Source organism: Culicoides brevitarsis, chromosome 2, assembly GCF_036172545.1.
Source record: "Culicoides brevitarsis isolate CSIRO-B50_1 chromosome 2, AGI_CSIRO_Cbre_v1, whole genome shotgun sequence".
In the NCBI taxonomy this organism is placed as follows: domain Eukaryota; kingdom Metazoa; phylum Arthropoda; class Insecta; order Diptera; family Ceratopogonidae; genus Culicoides; species Culicoides brevitarsis.
In genome coordinates this window covers 13162806-13180440 of record NC_087086.1, presented here as the reverse complement: position 1 = coordinate 13180440, position 17635 = coordinate 13162806, and the positions used below count along the sequence as shown (strand labels likewise).

General features: G+C 25.2%; 1 protein-coding gene across 1 annotated transcript; it reads left to right on the top strand.

Annotated features, from left to right (window-relative positions):
* Window positions 1-3232: 3232 nt before the first annotated feature.
* Window positions 3233-11882, top strand: LOC134828526 (protein limb expression 1 homolog). Its single transcript, XM_063841506.1, has 4 exons — window positions 3233-3308; window positions 10182-10345; window positions 11247-11452; window positions 11516-11882. The coding sequence occupies exons 1-4, from the start codon at window positions 3233-3235 to the stop codon at window positions 11880-11882; spliced, it is 813 nt and encodes a 270-aa protein (XP_063697576.1).
* The last annotated feature ends 5753 nt before the right edge of the window (window positions 11883-17635 follow it).

Here is a 17635-nt window from a genome sequence, read left to right as displayed (position 1 = left end):
TGGAGGATTTTCTTACTAATTAGTTTAATTTGACAATAAAAGAAATTAAATATCATCTTTTGACAGACTTCATGGGAAATTTAAGGACTAGGGAAAAAAAGGTGCAAGGGAAAAAAATTTTCGCTTAGTATCAATTACGAAATGGACCTGATTTAAGAAAAAAAAATCAGCAAAGACCTCCAGCATATCACATTGGAATAAGAATGTTTGTTATAAAAAAAGAAAAAACGGTTGACCATCGAAATGAACGAAAGTAAGTAAATGAGGCAAATTCTCAGTCCAATATAGAAGAAGAGAAAGATTTATGAAGGACAATAGCAATCAATCATTGCAATATCCATAAATGTTCAAGGTTTGTTGTCAAAGAAAGCTTAAATTGAAATAATGCTACATGAATAGGAACCAAATTTTTTTATCACGACAAAAACTCATATGACTGTCAAAAGCGTCAAAAGCAATTCTATGAGCAAACATAGTGCTGGCCTTGTCAACTTATGTCAAAAATTAATTATCGGTTAATTCTGTATCCCAAGATGTATTTGGTTTCAATAACTTTTTTATGGGCTATATGATAAACTGAAGATCTGACGGAATATGGAAATTTTTATATGACTTACCATATGCATCAAATGCTGAATTTACTCGAAGGCTAAACTAAATTGCAGCAACGCTTATCTTAAGATTATTAGAGTCGATCGTTGACATACCTTTTAACTTAAAAATACTTTAGAGCAAAAAAATCTTCGAACGAAATATTTAAGGGACTCACGTTAATAACATAGGACCTCTGTTTTCTTATATGTTTCAATTTAAAAGCTTCAATTGCTCTTCTAACTTTGAGTATCTCTAATGTCCCTCTTATTATGAATCCCGAATAACCGGATAAGCCAAATTTTCGGATAATTGAAGTCCCTATTCTAGTTAAATAAAATATTTGCACACATGTACGCTCTGGTTGTGTTTTTTTTCCTGCAAAAAAATGCGGTGTAGAGTAATTTGCGGAACAAGCATCGCTCATCGCAAGTTCAGCTATGATCGACCTATTTATGCATACCACGTTGCACATTTTTGCCACATCCACCGCAACGTTATCCGGTTCAAAACACCCATAAAAAACGGCAAAAATGGCACAGAAACACAAACACACACACAGAAGAAAATAATCATAAACATTAAAGCTCACATGGGTGGCAAATGATGATGACGACGAACCACTACGACGACGACGATTTTTTTTTTTCTTTCAAAAACACATTTTTTCGTTGGGTTGTTAATGAGATGCGTGAATATTTTAATAAGCATAACACATTTTTAATTCTTTTCTGCTTGCCCTGATTTGATTCCTCATATTTTTTCTGAATTTTTTTTTTATTATTATATTGTCATTATCACCCAAAAAATAAGCGAGCAGTTCACAGTGGGCCCGAAAGTTGATGAATTTACGACCAATGTTCGAAAGAATAAAATTACGAAGCATAAAAATGTCACGTCCCACTGTGTGGCCTGCGCGTTTAATACTTTAAAAAAAAACGAATCAGCTTATAAATTGATAAGCAGATCAATGTCTTCTTTCGCCCGGGCGAATGTCTTCATATATTTTATTTTGTTCGTACAGCGTGCGCGCGAGACAAGGAAGGAGTATGCAAAAACCGTTTAAATTATATTTTTTAGTGACAGGCATAAATTTTTTGGTTTCTTAATTTTAATTTTTTTTTTCGCATGTGTAAATTTTTTTTTTTCATACACATAAAATTTGTTATTTTATTTTTATCGTTTGCTATCTTTATCTCTACTCTACTACTATTTAGCTAAATGCCGGATGACGAATATTTTTGCCAAAAATATTTTTATTACTGCGAGATTTTTCTAGTTTGTCATTCTCGGTAATTTTGCTTTGTTTTTATGCATTCGCGGCAAGAGATGAGCTATCGCGTGAAGATTTGAGTCATAAAACGCACGTTATAGCGAGATTTTTGTTGTTTGTTAATTTTCACCTTAATTAAAAAAAATTATACAGCACATAATTAATTTTTGTTCGTTTTTGTCTCAAAATTGAAAGATCGGGTTTGGAGATATTTATTTTTTTTTAGAAATTATGGGAGTTGTTTTGTGAGTTTTCGAGTTTTATTGCAATTTTGGTAATAAAGTTCTCTAACGTCTTCGTTTTTTCGAGTGGTTTATGATTGTCGTTAGAGATATCTTAAATCACTAAAATTAAGAAATTTTTAAAATATTTTATTAATTAATTTGAAAAATCAAAGTTTTAAACCAAAATTTTCAGTTTTGAATTATTTTGATTTTTTTACGATTTTAAATTATTTTTTTACTATGTTATTAATTATTTAATTAAAATAAAATTATTTAATAAAATTTTATTTTTTTAATTTTTTTTTTTTTGCCAAATTTTTTAAATTTTCAAATTTTTTCAAAATTTAATTTAATATATTTATTTTTTTTTATCAAAAGACTTCATATTTTTTTTAAATAATTTTCTATAATTAAATAAAAAAAATTATTTTTAAATTTTTTTAATTTTTAAAATTTTTATTAAAAATAAATTTAAAAAATTCAATAAAAAATATTTTGTTGACATTTTACTTTTCAAAAATTAAAAATTTCTTAAATATTCGAATGCTAAAAAAAAATTAAATAATTTTTAAAAAATTAATTTTTTTTTTATCAAATTTAAAAAATAATAAAAAAAAAATAAAATAAAAATTTAATAATAATTCAATAAAAATTTTTTAAATATAAAAAAATAAAATAAGAAAACTTTTAAAAAAATATTTAAAAATTTTACTAAAGCTTCGGCATTTAAAAATTCCTCCAACTAACTAGTAATCCAATCACACACTAAAAAAGGTCAGAAAATGTCAAGAAAGAAGAAAAAAATTTGCATTCACTCAAACATAATATTCCACAAATAAATACATAACATGATTAATTAATTAAGTTCATGCAGGAGGCATTCTTATTCTATATAAGATCATCGTCCGTCATGCTTCATGCATTTTTCTGCATCTCCTTTACTGAATGCAAAATCGCATGAAAAGAAATAAATACACGAGTAATAATCAAACAAAACAAGAAAAAAAAACTTGACTTCTTGCAAATAATAAAAAAAAGTACAAAAAAGAGCGAGAGAGAGACAAAAAAGTGTAAGAACTGATAAAGTGTTTGTTGTACTTTATACAAAAGGGCGAGAAAGACACACGAAAAAAAAACGTACAAGATGATGGTATATCCAGAGGAATCGCTGTGGGCACTATCACAGCTTCCCTCGTTATATGACGACTCGGATTATGGTGGTAAGCATCGATTGAATTTTATTTACGCAATTTTTTTTCTTATTAAATTAATTTAATGATGATGATACTCCGTTACCTTTGTGTTTTTGTCACATGTGTCATTTGGGTGAGCTTGGATGCGTGCGCGACACATTTTCTCGCGTGTTTTCATGCAAAAATAGACAAATGGGTAAAAATATACGAAGAAAAATGCAGTAGTAATAATAAGAGAGACAAATTGTCTAACATACCTATCTTCGTTGCTGATTCACACAAAACTGGTAGTAGGTGCCCTGTGGTATGATATGGATTTTTTAAGGCCTTTGGGGGTTTAAAAATAAAGCTTTTCCTTTGTATATTTTTAAGACAATTTTTTAATATTTTATTTTTTTAGATTTTTTAAAAATTTTTAATATTTTTTTATATTTTAACAATTTATATTTAATTAATTTTTTTATTTCTTTTATTTTAATTTAATTTTTTAATTTAATTTAATTATTTAAAATTATTTCTTATTTTTTTAATTTAATTTTTTTTGCAGTTTTGATTTTTTAAATTTTTTTTTTAAATTTTAATTTTTTTTTTTAATTTTTTATTTTTTTTTTAACTTAAGGCAAGTGCAATTTTATGTCCACCCACCTAATTTTTTTCAAGGAGGGAATAATTAATTTTAGTTTTTTTTAACCTTAAAACATAATTTTTAATTTTTTTTTTTTTTTTTTATTTAAATTAGACTAATTTTTATAGAAAAAATTAAAAAAAAAATAAAGTTTGAAATTTGCCAAAAATTTTTAAGTTTCAAAAAAGTCGTTAAAAAATTTTTTAATTTTTTCTTGAATTTTTTTTTTCCTAAAATTTTAAAATTTTTTTTTCAAAGCACACAATTTAATTTTTTTTAATAAAAAATTATCAATATTTTTTTCCATTTTTTTTTCCCAATTTATAATTTTTTTTAAAAAAATTTATTTTCTTATATTTTTAATTTCATTTAATTTTAATTTTTTTTCTAATTTTTTTTATAAATTTCCTATTAAATTTTTAAGAAATTTATTTTTAACCCCCAAAACCTTAAATTAAGCATTTTTATCCCACTGGGCATCAGTTGCGCAGGTTGTGAGTGCATCGCAAAACAACGACGTCTAAGTGATTTATAATAAGGTGTGTTAGAAGGGTTTCACTAGCATCATTTGTCATTTGTAATCAGAGGATTTGTCTTCTTCTCCGTTTCTGTCTTTCTCTCTCTCTCTGCCGTGCGTTGTCTTATCTTTGGTGTAAAAAAAATTCTTTCTCTCTGATAATCTATAATTACGACGAAGTTACAGTGTCAGCAATTAGAAACGGTCCACATGAAACATCACGCTATGACTCTAATCGCCGGGTCATCAATTTTCCGATCTCGACAAGACTCTGGTGTTTGTCTCTCACGAAAAAAAAGAGCTAACTAACCAAGTAGGAGGAAAACACAGATTCTCACTTTTATCGCCACAGATACAAGTTTTATGCACATTCACAAAAAAAAAATACTTTCTGTCTTGTTTTATTATCAGCAGCAATAAATTTATGAAACATATTTTTCTGTAATTTTTTTTTCGCGTATGCGAGTATTTTCATATGTTGATGAAAAAATACGGAGATGCAAAAAATATTGCATTATGTGTGTATTTAATATTTATCTAAAATAAAAAAAAATACTCGCACTCTATAAGTTGCTAACTAAAATAAATGATATCTGATTTGTAGATCTTTTATTATGTACCGATTTTAATAATATATAAAAATTTGAGAAATAAACATTTATAACATTCGCGGAATTTATGGGAGTCGGCTTGAAAAAAAATTATTTTTTCCAAATAAAATTATTTTTTCAATTTATAGTTTTTTTTTAATTTTTAAATTTTGTGAGAACTTTTTAAGGAAATTTTTTATTTTTTCAAAATTAAAAAAAAAATTTTTTGAATAAAATTAGTTGAAGCGTTTAAATTAGTACGTTTAAATTTTATTTCGAACATTTTTAAAAAAATACTTAAATTAAATTAGTTTGAAAATTATAATTTTTTTAGATTTAATATTATTTGTTTATTATTATTTGTTTAGTATTATAATTTAAAAATTAATCTAATTTTATTTTTAATTTATTTTAATTAAAAAATATGAATTTTTAAAAAAATTAATTTTTATAAAATAATTTATTTTTAAATTTTAAATATTATTTTTCAGGAAAAATAAATAAATTTAAAAAAAATCGAGAACAAATACAAAAATATTTTTAAAAAATAATTAGAAAAAATAAATTTATACTTAAACAAATAAATTTAAATTTAATTTGATTATTAGGTAAATAAAAATTCTAAATTAGATTAAATTCAATTAATTCAATTTTTGAAAAAAAAATTTTGTTATTTATTTTAAGGCTTTCATGAATTTTTATAATTTTTATTTAATATTTCTTTTTTTTTAATTTTTTAATTTTTTAATTTTTTTTTTAATAATGAATAATTGAAACACAAACATAAAAATTTATTTGATGATTTTTTGATAAATTTTAAAATAATGAACGATATTAAATTAAATATTATTTATTAAAATATTCAATTTAATAAAAAAAAATATTAAATATTAATTAAATTTAAGCTAAATTTCGTCGAGAATTTTTAAATAAAATTTAATTTTTTATTTTTTTATACAAAACATGACTTTAACGATTAAAATATTTTTAAAAAATCTAAAATTATTTTTAAAAAATTAATTTAAATAATTTATTAAAAACAATTAAAGCCGATCACTGTTCCAAATTCCCATCGCACCAAACTGCGATAAATCGGCAGATTTTTTCCGTTCTCGCAGTACATTTTTCTTCCTTTCAACCACATAAAAACACATAAAATACTTTGAAAACACGGAAAAAAATATTGTTGGCAAGTTTCTAGGTGTGAACAGCAACTGTTCTACTAGTAACATGTAGTGCTGTTGTTACAACACACTTACAAACAAACACTAAAAAAACCAACAAACAACGAAAAAATAAACGATCTACGAGAACATGTTCAAAATTGTTCAAGATTTTTATTACATTATTATTTCGAGATTTGGTTTTTTTTTATTTTTTTTATGTTTGCTCAAATGAGAGGAAAAGACTTATGCGATAAATTATGCCGCCGCTTGAACATGGGAAGAGGAGAAAAATTATACAATCTTCTTCCGTTCCGTGTTTTGATAAATTGTTCTCCGTTATTAAGTCATAAAAGAGACGGTCACGATTTTTTTTTATTTTCTTAAATTGCTCTATAAATAAATAAAAAAGTCCTCAAACAAAAAAAATCCTTCAGGTCACAATCATCACCCAATTACGAGAGCGGCTTATCATCAGCGAAACCGACACAAAAGCATCGAAATCGAAAGTAACGTTTTCCCGCTAGTCTTGACTAGGCATTCAAGTTATTTGTATTCAATTTTATTATCTGATGTAAAATTGCAACGAGCACCTGTTTTTTCTCTGCCATTAAGTTGCGCGCCGTACACGTTCCGATGATTGTTTCGTTGCCCAAAGGCGCATATTTCACGATCGACCGTCGTTCGTCGTCGCGTCTCGAGCATTGTTATTATTTTTATTTATTTATATAACTTTTTTTTCTGCTGATTAAATCTCGTTGCATGCGTGTTCTTTCGCTTTTTTCGTCGTCATCGTCGGTAGAATGCTTGATTAAACTCCGAAAATTTAGTTGCAGTGACAGTTTTCTCTTCTCTCACAAGACTATTGAATTTCATTGCTTCTTTTTTTTTTGCTTTTTTATGCTTTTGGGATGATGAAGAAGTATCGATTGTATCGTTTACCGAAAATTATGACGTGGTTGCACGCAATTTTCGATACTTTTTTATTAGTTTTTAATGGGATTCGGGATTAATCGCTAATAGAATCGGACAGGCAGTTAGTTTTTCGGTAGGTTTTTGTTTTTTTCTCTTTTTCGTCAGTGAAAAAGGAGAAGGCAAGAGTGTTGTTGTGTGCAAAAGAGGAGAAAATATTAATCAAAAAGTAATTTTAGCAGGAAGAGGCTGCGGTTATCGCACAGGATGTTGCTTTTGATGCGATTTTGATTGAAGTGAATTATTTTTCAAAGATTTTTTTTTTTTTGTATTTTTTTAATAAATAAAAATTTCAAGAATATTATTTTTGATTAAAAAAATCTAATTAAAAAATTAATTAAATAAAATATAAGAAATTAATAAAATAAAAAATATTCAAAATAAATTTATTTAGACAATACAAAATGCATTTTTTTGAATTTTTCGTAAATTAGAAAATTTTTTGTGAACAATTGAAGAATATTTTTTTAAAAAAATTATCAAAAAATTTACAAAAATTTAGAAAAAATTTGATAAAAAATTAATTAATTAAAAAAATAAATAAAAGTAATTTTTTTAATTATATTGTTGTCATATATTTATTTTTTTTTCAAATGTTATAATTTTTTTTATAATATTTAAAATATTTTTTTTAATTTTTAAATTAATGTGTTAATTTTTTTTAACAAAATAAAAATTTTAATATTAAATTTTAAACAAATAATAATTAAAATAAATTTAAATAAATTTTAAAAATTTAAATAAAATTTATTTTTTTTATATTTAAATTATTCAGAATTTTATTTAGAATTCATAATTTTTTAAAACAAAAAACTCTGCTTTAGTATCATAAAATGAACGAATAAACAAAAATAGAAAAAACTATTAATTTAAAAATATTTATTTTGAATTCATTTTTTTTAGAAAATTTATGTTTTTTGAATAAATATAAAGCTCTAAATTATGAACAGATTAATTAAAAATCACTTTATTTTGAATTTATTTTTTTTTAGAAAATTTATGTCTTTTAAATAAAAATAAAGTCCAAAATTATGTAGAAATTAATTAAAATATTAATATTATATTTTTTTCACAAAAATTTATAATAAATATAATTATTAATTTTAAAAATTTAATAATAAAATATTAATATTTAAAAATTTAATTATCACAAAAAATTAAATAATTTATTTTAATTTAATTTAATTAATTAATTTATTTAATTAAAATATTTTTTAATTTTTATTTTATTTAAATTTTCTAAAAATAAATAAAAGTTAATTTTATTTTTTTTTAATTTCATTTCATTTAAATTTAAATATTAAAAAAAAATAAACTTATTTTAAATTTAAAGTAAAATAAATAATAATGACAATAAAGTAAATTTTATGCATTTTTAAGCAATAAATTTAAAAAAAAATTTAAACAACAAAAAATCACATTCGACATGACAAATCTAAACATCAGCTACCTCACTTCTGTTTTTATCCTAAAACCATAACAAATTGTCAAAACTCACGCTACTGAACTTCATACAAAAACAGTAAAAAATTTCATGGAGGTCTCCCGATTTCCTTTGATTTATCAATTAAAGAAGATAAATATTTGGTGTTGATCTTTTCAACACATTTCATTTCAATATTTACCAACTTCCAACGACTGAATTAATATTCCTTTTGTCTTCTCTTCATTTTTTTTTTTTTATTTAAATATTTTTTTTCTCTTCTTATCTATCCTTCGTCGATGATGTCGCTTCTTCGTATTTTTTGAACAAATATTAAAAATTAATCCACATTCATGCGTTTCGAACTAATTTGACTCCCAGCTGTTAATTTTTTTCTTTTTATTTCAAAAAAATAAAAAAAAATATTAATAATTTTTTTTCGCTTACTCATCCATCCAAGTCTATTAGAGAAAGAAGAAAAAAAAAGTTAAAGAGCGTAACAAGGTGAAGTAATGAGACAGCTCGAAGAAACGGAATGTAGAACGAATCTAAAGTTGATGTAAATGAAATTTGAAATAAATCATCACGTTTCACCTACGCATGTGCTTGTCTCCCATTCGCATTAGTGGCGAATCTTGTTTTCAATTAATTCTCGCGCGCGACGTGACACGATTTGGTTCGAAACAAAAGACAACAAGCGACGAACCCGAAAAAAAAAGACGACGAAGCAACAACTGACATCTCAATCATCGAGGATTCCTCTTTTTTTTTGTCTCGTATCAAAAGTGTTTCGTGTTTTAAATATTCATTCAATAAAATCCGACACCGATATGAGTAGCCACTTACTTGAAACGACGAAAGAAACGACAAGAACGACACCATCCACCTCTCTAGACAAAATGTTGTCGCAATAAATCATTTCCCCTTATCTCCATTCTCAAAAGCGACACATATTTTATATGCATTTATTTTTCTCTTCATCTTTTTTTTTCTTTTTTTTCACCTCTAAGTACTTTTAATAATATCGAGAACAGTTATTCTCGTTTCTCAGACATTTCTCTCAGGTCTAAAAATAAAAAAAAGAAGGTAAAAAATAATTCATTCATCAGAACTGTCGTCCATTTTTCCCGATAATAATAAAATAAAATGAATGAACGGAAAAAAATGTTTTTATAAAAAAAATAAAGTGACAGTTATTAAATATTTCTAGGAACAAATAATCTTTTTTTTTCTCTCTTTTTAAATAAAAATGTCATGAAATGTCATGTAAAGAGCAAACCAATTTAGCTTCTGTTCGATTCCGACGAATTGATGTAAATTGTTCGGTTTTATGACATTTTATCGCTTTTTTCTGTACGAATGAGGAAAGAAATGAAATGATAAATTCGATAATTTTATTATAATAAAAGTGTAATAAAATTAAAGATTTTTTTGTGTGAGATTTCCATATTGATTCAAAAAATACAAAAAAAAAAATAAAAAGTTAATCGTTTTTAATGGCTCAATCAATGGTTTTAAAAATTTGAATAAATGTTCGAATAAAAGTAAATGTTATTTAACCTTTAACTTATTTTTAACATTTCGATTTTTTTTTTGTTTTTTTTTTTCAGTGAATGTCGTGGAAGCTTTGCAAGAATTTTGGCAAATGAAACAGGAAAGAGGAGCAGACCTGAAAAATGGAGCGTTAGTCATTTATGAGTCGGTACCATCGACATCTCAGCCATATGTGTGTTTTGTGACGCTGCCCGGCGGAAGTTGCTTTGGAAGTTTTCAGGTGAGGATTTTTTTTAAAGAAAAATTTTAAAAACTGAAAAAAAGTTTTTAAGGAGCTGAAAAGTTAGTTTTTTTAGTCTAAGAAATTTTTAGATTATTTTTGAATATTTTTTGATTTTTGATAAGTTTTATAGTAAAATTTATTAGAACTAAGAAAAATTTAGTTCAAAAACTTAAAATATGAAAAATTTACTAAAAATCTTGATTTTTTACCATAATAAAAATAGACAAAACTTTTTTTTTTAAATTTTAAAAAATGCTTTGAAAAAATTCTAATTCATAAAAAATTAAAATTTTTTGTAAATGATTTTTGTCGACAAATTTTTTTTTTAATAAATAAAAATAAATTTAAATTAAATTTAATAAAAAAAAAATTAGGTAAATAATTAAATTTTAAAAAAATTTAAAAGTTAAAATTTTTTTAAATAGTTTTGACAAATAATTCGACAGATTTTTGATTTTTTTAAAATAAATTAAAAATTTTAATTAAATTAGTTAATTTAATTTTTAAAATAATTATTTAATTAAAATAATTAAAGTTAAATTGAGAAATTATTTAATAAAAAATAAATTTTTTAAAAAATTTTGAATTTTGAATTTTTTTATTTTATTTATTTATTTTTTTTATTTTTCTATTTTTGATTGGTTTTAAAGAAATTTCTTAAATTATGATAAATTTCTCAAAGTAATTCTAATAAAATTAAATAATTTTTTTTTAATTTTTACAAAGTTTTTGTTATTTAAAAAATAATTAATTTTTATAAATTAATCAATTAAATATAAAATTTAAATCAAAATTAAAATATTTTTAATTGTATTAAAAAAAAAAAAATAAATATAATTTGAAAAATATTAATTTCGAAAAATTTTATTAAATTTATCATTTTTTATATTTTTTATAGAACTGCCCGACAAAAGCGGAAGCTCGTCGAAGTGCTGCCAAAATTGCCCTCATGAACTCCGTCTTCAACGAACACCCATCCCGACGAATTAGCGACGATTTCATCGAAAAAGCCGTCGCCGAAGCCCGATCTTCCTTCAAACCCGAATCCATACAGCCCCAAGACGACGAAGACGGCGGACCTGACACAGGAATCGGTGCTTTTAGGTAACATTTCCCAAAAAAATTTCTCACTTTCATCATCTCTAAAGACATTTTTTCGCCTTTCAGATTTATGCTAGAATCCAACAAAGGTCGCACAATGCTCGAATTCCAAGAACTCATGACAGTTTTCCAGCTGCTCCATTGGAACGGTTCGCTAAAAGCGATGCGCGAACGTCAATGCTCGCGCCAAGAAGTCGTGGCGCACTACTCGAACCGGTCACTGGACGACGACATGCGAACGCAGATGGCACTCGACTGGATTGCGCGAGATCACGAACAGCCCGGAAGCGTGGGTCGCGAACTGGCATGCGCCGAACGAGAACTTGAGACTGCGCGACTCGCGGGACGCGAACTGAGATTTCCCAAAGAGAAAAAAGACATTTTGGTGTTGGCACACATGCAGATATCGAAAGGCGGAGCGGCGAATCCTTAGCTAATTTTTTAAATAATTTATAAAATTTTTATTTTTTAATTGAATAGAATAACAAAATTTATTTTTGAGTGATTTAATTTTGAATTTTGAGTTGACAAAAAAAAATGCGTCGAAAAAAATGGAATAAATAGAAGCTCAAACGATTGTGATTTATTTAAAAATAATTTTTAATTGTAAATTTTTTTTAGAAAAAAAAACCTTAGGCCGTTTTAAATTAAATTTAGTAATAATGTCAGTTTTTGAATCGAAAAATAACAAAAAAAAAGACAAAAACAAAAAAAAAATTACCAAAATTTGACCAAAAAAAATTTCTAAATTTTTAAAAATAAATGGAAAATATTTTTATATTTTTTTTATTTAAAAAAAAAAGAATTTTGAATTTTTTATTATGATTTTGATAAATATTTTTTTTAAGTTTAATTTATAATTTTTTTTAATAATTTAATTTTTTTTTCAATTTCTTGAAAAATATTTTTTATTCATCATTTTTTTTTCCTTTAACTTTTAATTAATTTTTTTATTTAATTATTTTTTAATTTTTTTTTTATTTTATTTTTTAATTATTTTTTTTTTATTTTTATAAAAAATATTTTTTAATTTTTTTTTATTCTAATTTTAATAAATATTTTTTTTATTAAAAAAAATTCGATAGAAAATTTATTGAAAATCTCTTTTTCAAAAATATTTTTTCTTCACCATTTAATTTTAAATTAAATGTTGTTAATTTTTAAAAATTTTAGACATTATTGTTGAATTTTATTTGAAACGGCCTTATTCTTTTTTTTTTTGTAAATATAAAACTTTTCCACTTCCAATGAAGCAAAAACAGCAGAAACGAACAAAAAATTGATCGATGTTGTTGTTGCTGCTATCCGTTGTTGCACTGTATTTAATAATTACGATACTGGTTTTAATGTGAAAATAATAATTAGCAACTGCTAGGATAGAAGAAACAGTTTTGTGTACAGAGATAAAAATAAAAAAGGTAATAAAATTGATTAAAAAAGTTTTTCCTCTCTCTCTTTTATATAAAATTTCATAATAATAAATATTATATAGAAAAAAAAGGAATAAATTATGACAAAATAAAAAAAAATCTTTCATTTCATGCACACTACAAACACGTCAAGTCAAGACAAGCTTTTAAGAGGTAAGTTAAAGAGGGACGCGATAACGCCAAGATTGCTTTTTATCTATTTTTTGCTGTTATTCACTCTTTTTTTGCCTCAAATAACGCGCGGATCGAGCATTTTTGTCTTTCCTCTGCCTCTTACGCTCGAAACCATGACTCGCAATTGCATCGAAATGCATCCCAAGAACTCTTTGTCGTACTCATCGTCACCCAAGTCCTCCAAATGGAAAAAAGTTGTCTTCCAAATCCATCGGAAACCCTCCAACGGGAGTCCAATGACACTTTTTAACGGCACCGAAGCTCCTTTGATGTCATAAACGCCCGGCTTAACGGGACACGAGACCTCTGGAACGAATTTTTCGATGAAATTCTCCCCGAAAATCGCATTATCGTGCATAATTTCGCAAAAATCCGTCACCGTGAAGTTATTAAAGTGCTCACAACGGTCCGCAATGGCTTGATTACAGCGCGTCATAAAAAGTTCCGTCCATAGCGGAGCACGAAGTTCATTAAGTACAACGATTTTTCCATTGAGATGCATTACTTGACCTTGAATGGCGGCAGAAACGTTCGAAAAATCGATCAGTGGATCGCCGAGATCTGTTTGGCATGACGAAACAAGCTCAAGTTTGAAATATTTGCTTTTCTAAAAATAAAATTAATGAGAAATTAATTAATAAATTAATCAAAAATGATACCAACTCCGACTTTTACTGCTTCGGATACGAGAAACGACGTTAAAAAAAGTAAAATTTTTCTCATCATTGACGATGATCCATCAAAAAGAGACTGAAACCGATGAAAGCAGTTTCTAAACGGATGAGATCTGCTCGAAATTAAGTGATTTTTAATGAGGCACTCAATTACTTTTTGAAAAATGAGACAAATTGCGGGCAAATTGTAGGTCGAAGCAACACTAATTTATGAGGTATGTCGCATGGAAATTTTTTTTTCATGAAAAATCGCTTAATCTAACAGTAAATAATGTGATCGAAACATTTTTCTATTAAAATTTCACCGGTTAGATTTAAATCATGCGTTTTACCTGAGGTGTACAAATGAATTAAAAGCGATTACATTATTTTGTAAAATTATAATAATTGATGTGATTATAATAAAATACATTGATATCAAGGCAGTGATGGGTAGGAGAGGGCTTTTTTTTAACTTGTTGAGGTAAAATTTTATTTTTTTCAATAAAATTTTTTAAAAAATTATTAGAATTTTTTTTTTCAATTTCAAACTTTTTATTAAAAAAAATTAACAATTGAATTTTAAATATTTATAAAAAAATTTTAATGATTTGAACGAATTTTGGAAATTATTAATAAAATTATTATCTAATTAAAATTTATGAAAAATTATGGATTAAAAAAAAAATAAAAAAAAAATAATGAACATTATCAAAATATAAAATTATATGACTTTTTTATATTTTATTTTTTTTTATTTTATTTTAATTTATTTATTATTTTTTTTTTGTTCAAAGATTTAATCATAAAATTAAATAAAAATTAAATCATAAAATCTCAGATAAGCAAAAAATCATTTTTCAAAATTCAATAATATTTTTTTTGTTCAAAATTTACAAAAATTTTCTTCAAATTTTAATTTTTATTAAATTTTTTTAATTTTTTTTTAAGTTTATTTCGAATTAAAAAAAAATATTTTTATAACAAACAGTTTTTTATATTTTTTTTTCTCATTTAATTTATTTTTTTTAATTAAAAAGATTAAATTTTTAGATAAAAATAAATAATAAAAAAAATAATAAATTCTAATTCGTTTAATTTTTTGAATATTTTTTAGAAATTTTAAGAGATTTTTTGAAAATTTTGAGCAAATGTTAGCCCGAAAATAAATTTTTGCTTATTTTTGACTAAAAACAATTTTCGTACTTAACAAATTTTATTTTTTTAGTTAATATTTAATAAATTTGTTCCAAAATTTATTTTAAAAAAAATGAATTTAGACTTCTTAGGCTTATTTTTCATGAAATTTCGAGAAAAAATGATAAAAATTTAAACTTTTTTATTTTTTTTTTAGTTTTCTTATGAAGAAATTTTCAAGAAATAATCGTAAAATAACTCCCGATGCTATTTTAAATTTCTTTTCATGCCCCAAAAAGTCGGCTCTGAGCTTCGATCAGACAACATTTCATCGTTTCTTGTAGAAAAAAAATAACTGTACTGTAACCATCATCGAAAAAGAGGGAAAAAATATTGTTTCGAAAGAAAGAAAGAGGCAACGAGGAGCAGTGCGCGACGATTAAACCACATTCCATCATTTAATTAGTTTTTGTATTCATCAATCCGTTGCTGATGCTAGACTCACTTGCTCTGCTCTGCGTTGCAATAATACTCGCATCGATTTTATGATGATGATAGATTACCCATAAGGCAATTTATTACTCATTTATTATTCATCAGATGGTCGAACGGAGAGAAAGAACATCGCAGACAAGCATTTTTTTTCTATATATTTCGATCAGATACGCACAAAGTACAAGGAAATTAAACTGATATGATTATGACGACGCGATAGAGTTTCACTCATCGCATCTATTTTTAACGCGGGTCTTCAGTGTGGGAACTGGAAAGGCACTGCCGGCGATCCGGGATAAAAGTAAGAGAAGGGAAATCCATAAAACGGCTGATACAGCATCGCAGCTGACGTCGGATCCAACGACAAGCCCGGAAAAAGTCCATTCGAGTAACTGGCAGCTGCCGCCAAGGCCATCTGATTGTACATCTCGCTCGGTTTTTGCATCGTATTCGACGAAATCGGGTTCGGCGCAACCGAATTTGTCGTTCCTGTCGTCGAGACATTCGCTTCTGGCGCTATTGCAACATTCCGCTTGATCGCTGGTCCGATATTCAACTTCCGATTATGCAAAATTGCGATTCCCCCGAACTTTTGCAGGCGCAACGCTTCTTCCTCCGAACCAAAAGTCACGAAACCGTAGCCTTTGGAGGCATTCGTGTTGATGTCTGTGATGATTTTTGCCGATTTTACGTTCCCATAGGCCGCAAAGTACCGCAGGAGATCCTCTTCTGTCGTTTCGCGACTCATTCCGCCCACGAAAATGCGATTCGGGATCAACTTGAAACCAGGATCCGACACGTTGGAGAGCGAGCCGAGCGGAGAGACGTCCTTCAGGGATGGCGATGACGATAAGGAGTGTTGGTAAGACATTTTTCTTCACGCAAAGGAAAAGTTGAGAAAAAAATTTAAAAGTTTTTTTTTCAGGCACGTGCGAGAAAATTGTGAGAAAATAATATGAAGAAACACAACTGGATAACTCAAGAACTGGGAATCAACTGAAAAGTCGTTAGAGAAAATTTTTTCAGCACATTTTGAGGGAAAAGTCAAAGGTTCCTATGAATAATTTTAAAAAATTAGAAAAAAAAAGATTTTTGATTTTTAGGCTGATACAATTATTAATTTTTTTTCTAATTTCTCACATTTTTAAAATTAAAAAAATATCTTAAAAAAAAAATTTTTTAAATTAATTTCTGTAAAAATTTTGCAATTTTTCAGACTTTCGTACATTAAGAAAAATTTTTTTTTTTAATTTATTATTTTTAAATTTTTTTTAAAGAAATTTTTTAAAATTTTAAAAAAAATCAAAATTTTGCTTTTTAGTAAATTGACAATTTGTTCATAAAAATTTAAAAAAAAATAAAATTATGTAAAAACTTGTTAAATTTGGTATCAGGGTTGCCAAAAATTGCACAAATTTATTTCAATCTTCATATTTTTTAAGATTTTTTTGTTTTTAATGCAAAATAATACTTTTAAGAGTTATTTTCTAAATATTTTTGTTTCAGATCAAAAAAAAAATCTTTTTATATAAGAATTTTGTGATTTTGGCAACCCTGAATTAAATTTCAAAAGACCTTAGTTTTGATTTTCAATAATTTTTCTAAATATTTTGAAAAAATTTTTAAAAATATTTAAAATTAACATTCAAAAATTGAAACATTTTTATCAGAAATTAAATTTTTTGATTTTGACAAAATTTTAATTTTTTTTCTTTAAAAAAAAAATTAATTTTTTTTATTTTTTTTTTTGTAAAACTTTAAAAACTTACATATAAAAGCATTCATAAAATTTTTCAAAATTAAAATTTTTAAATTAATTGATTTTTAGAAAAATAAGAAATTAAAAAAAAATTATAAATTAAAAAAATCTGAGAAATTCATAAATTTTTTGATTAATTTATCAGCCTAAAAATTATTTTTTTTCTAAATTTTTGAGAATTAATAATAAAATCCTTTGAATTATTCTTCAAACTATTTTAAAAAATTTTTTCAAACGACTTTTTGTTGGAATTTTCGACTAAATGACGCCATAAATAAGAACAAAAGCGTAATTTTGCGAGTTAATTTTATTTCATGTGCTACGAGTACATAATAACTTAAATAATATCGAATAGTATCACTTCGAGAAAAGCTGGAAATGTTTTTGTGTGCTACCTAACAACGAATCTACGCTAATTTTCTTTTAATAATTATTCACTAGATAAAAATTCTACGAGCGTAACGCAACTAATTGACAACTTCTAACATTATTTCTAACAAACTTGCTACTTTTTCGTGTAAAAACCCCTAAAAATCAG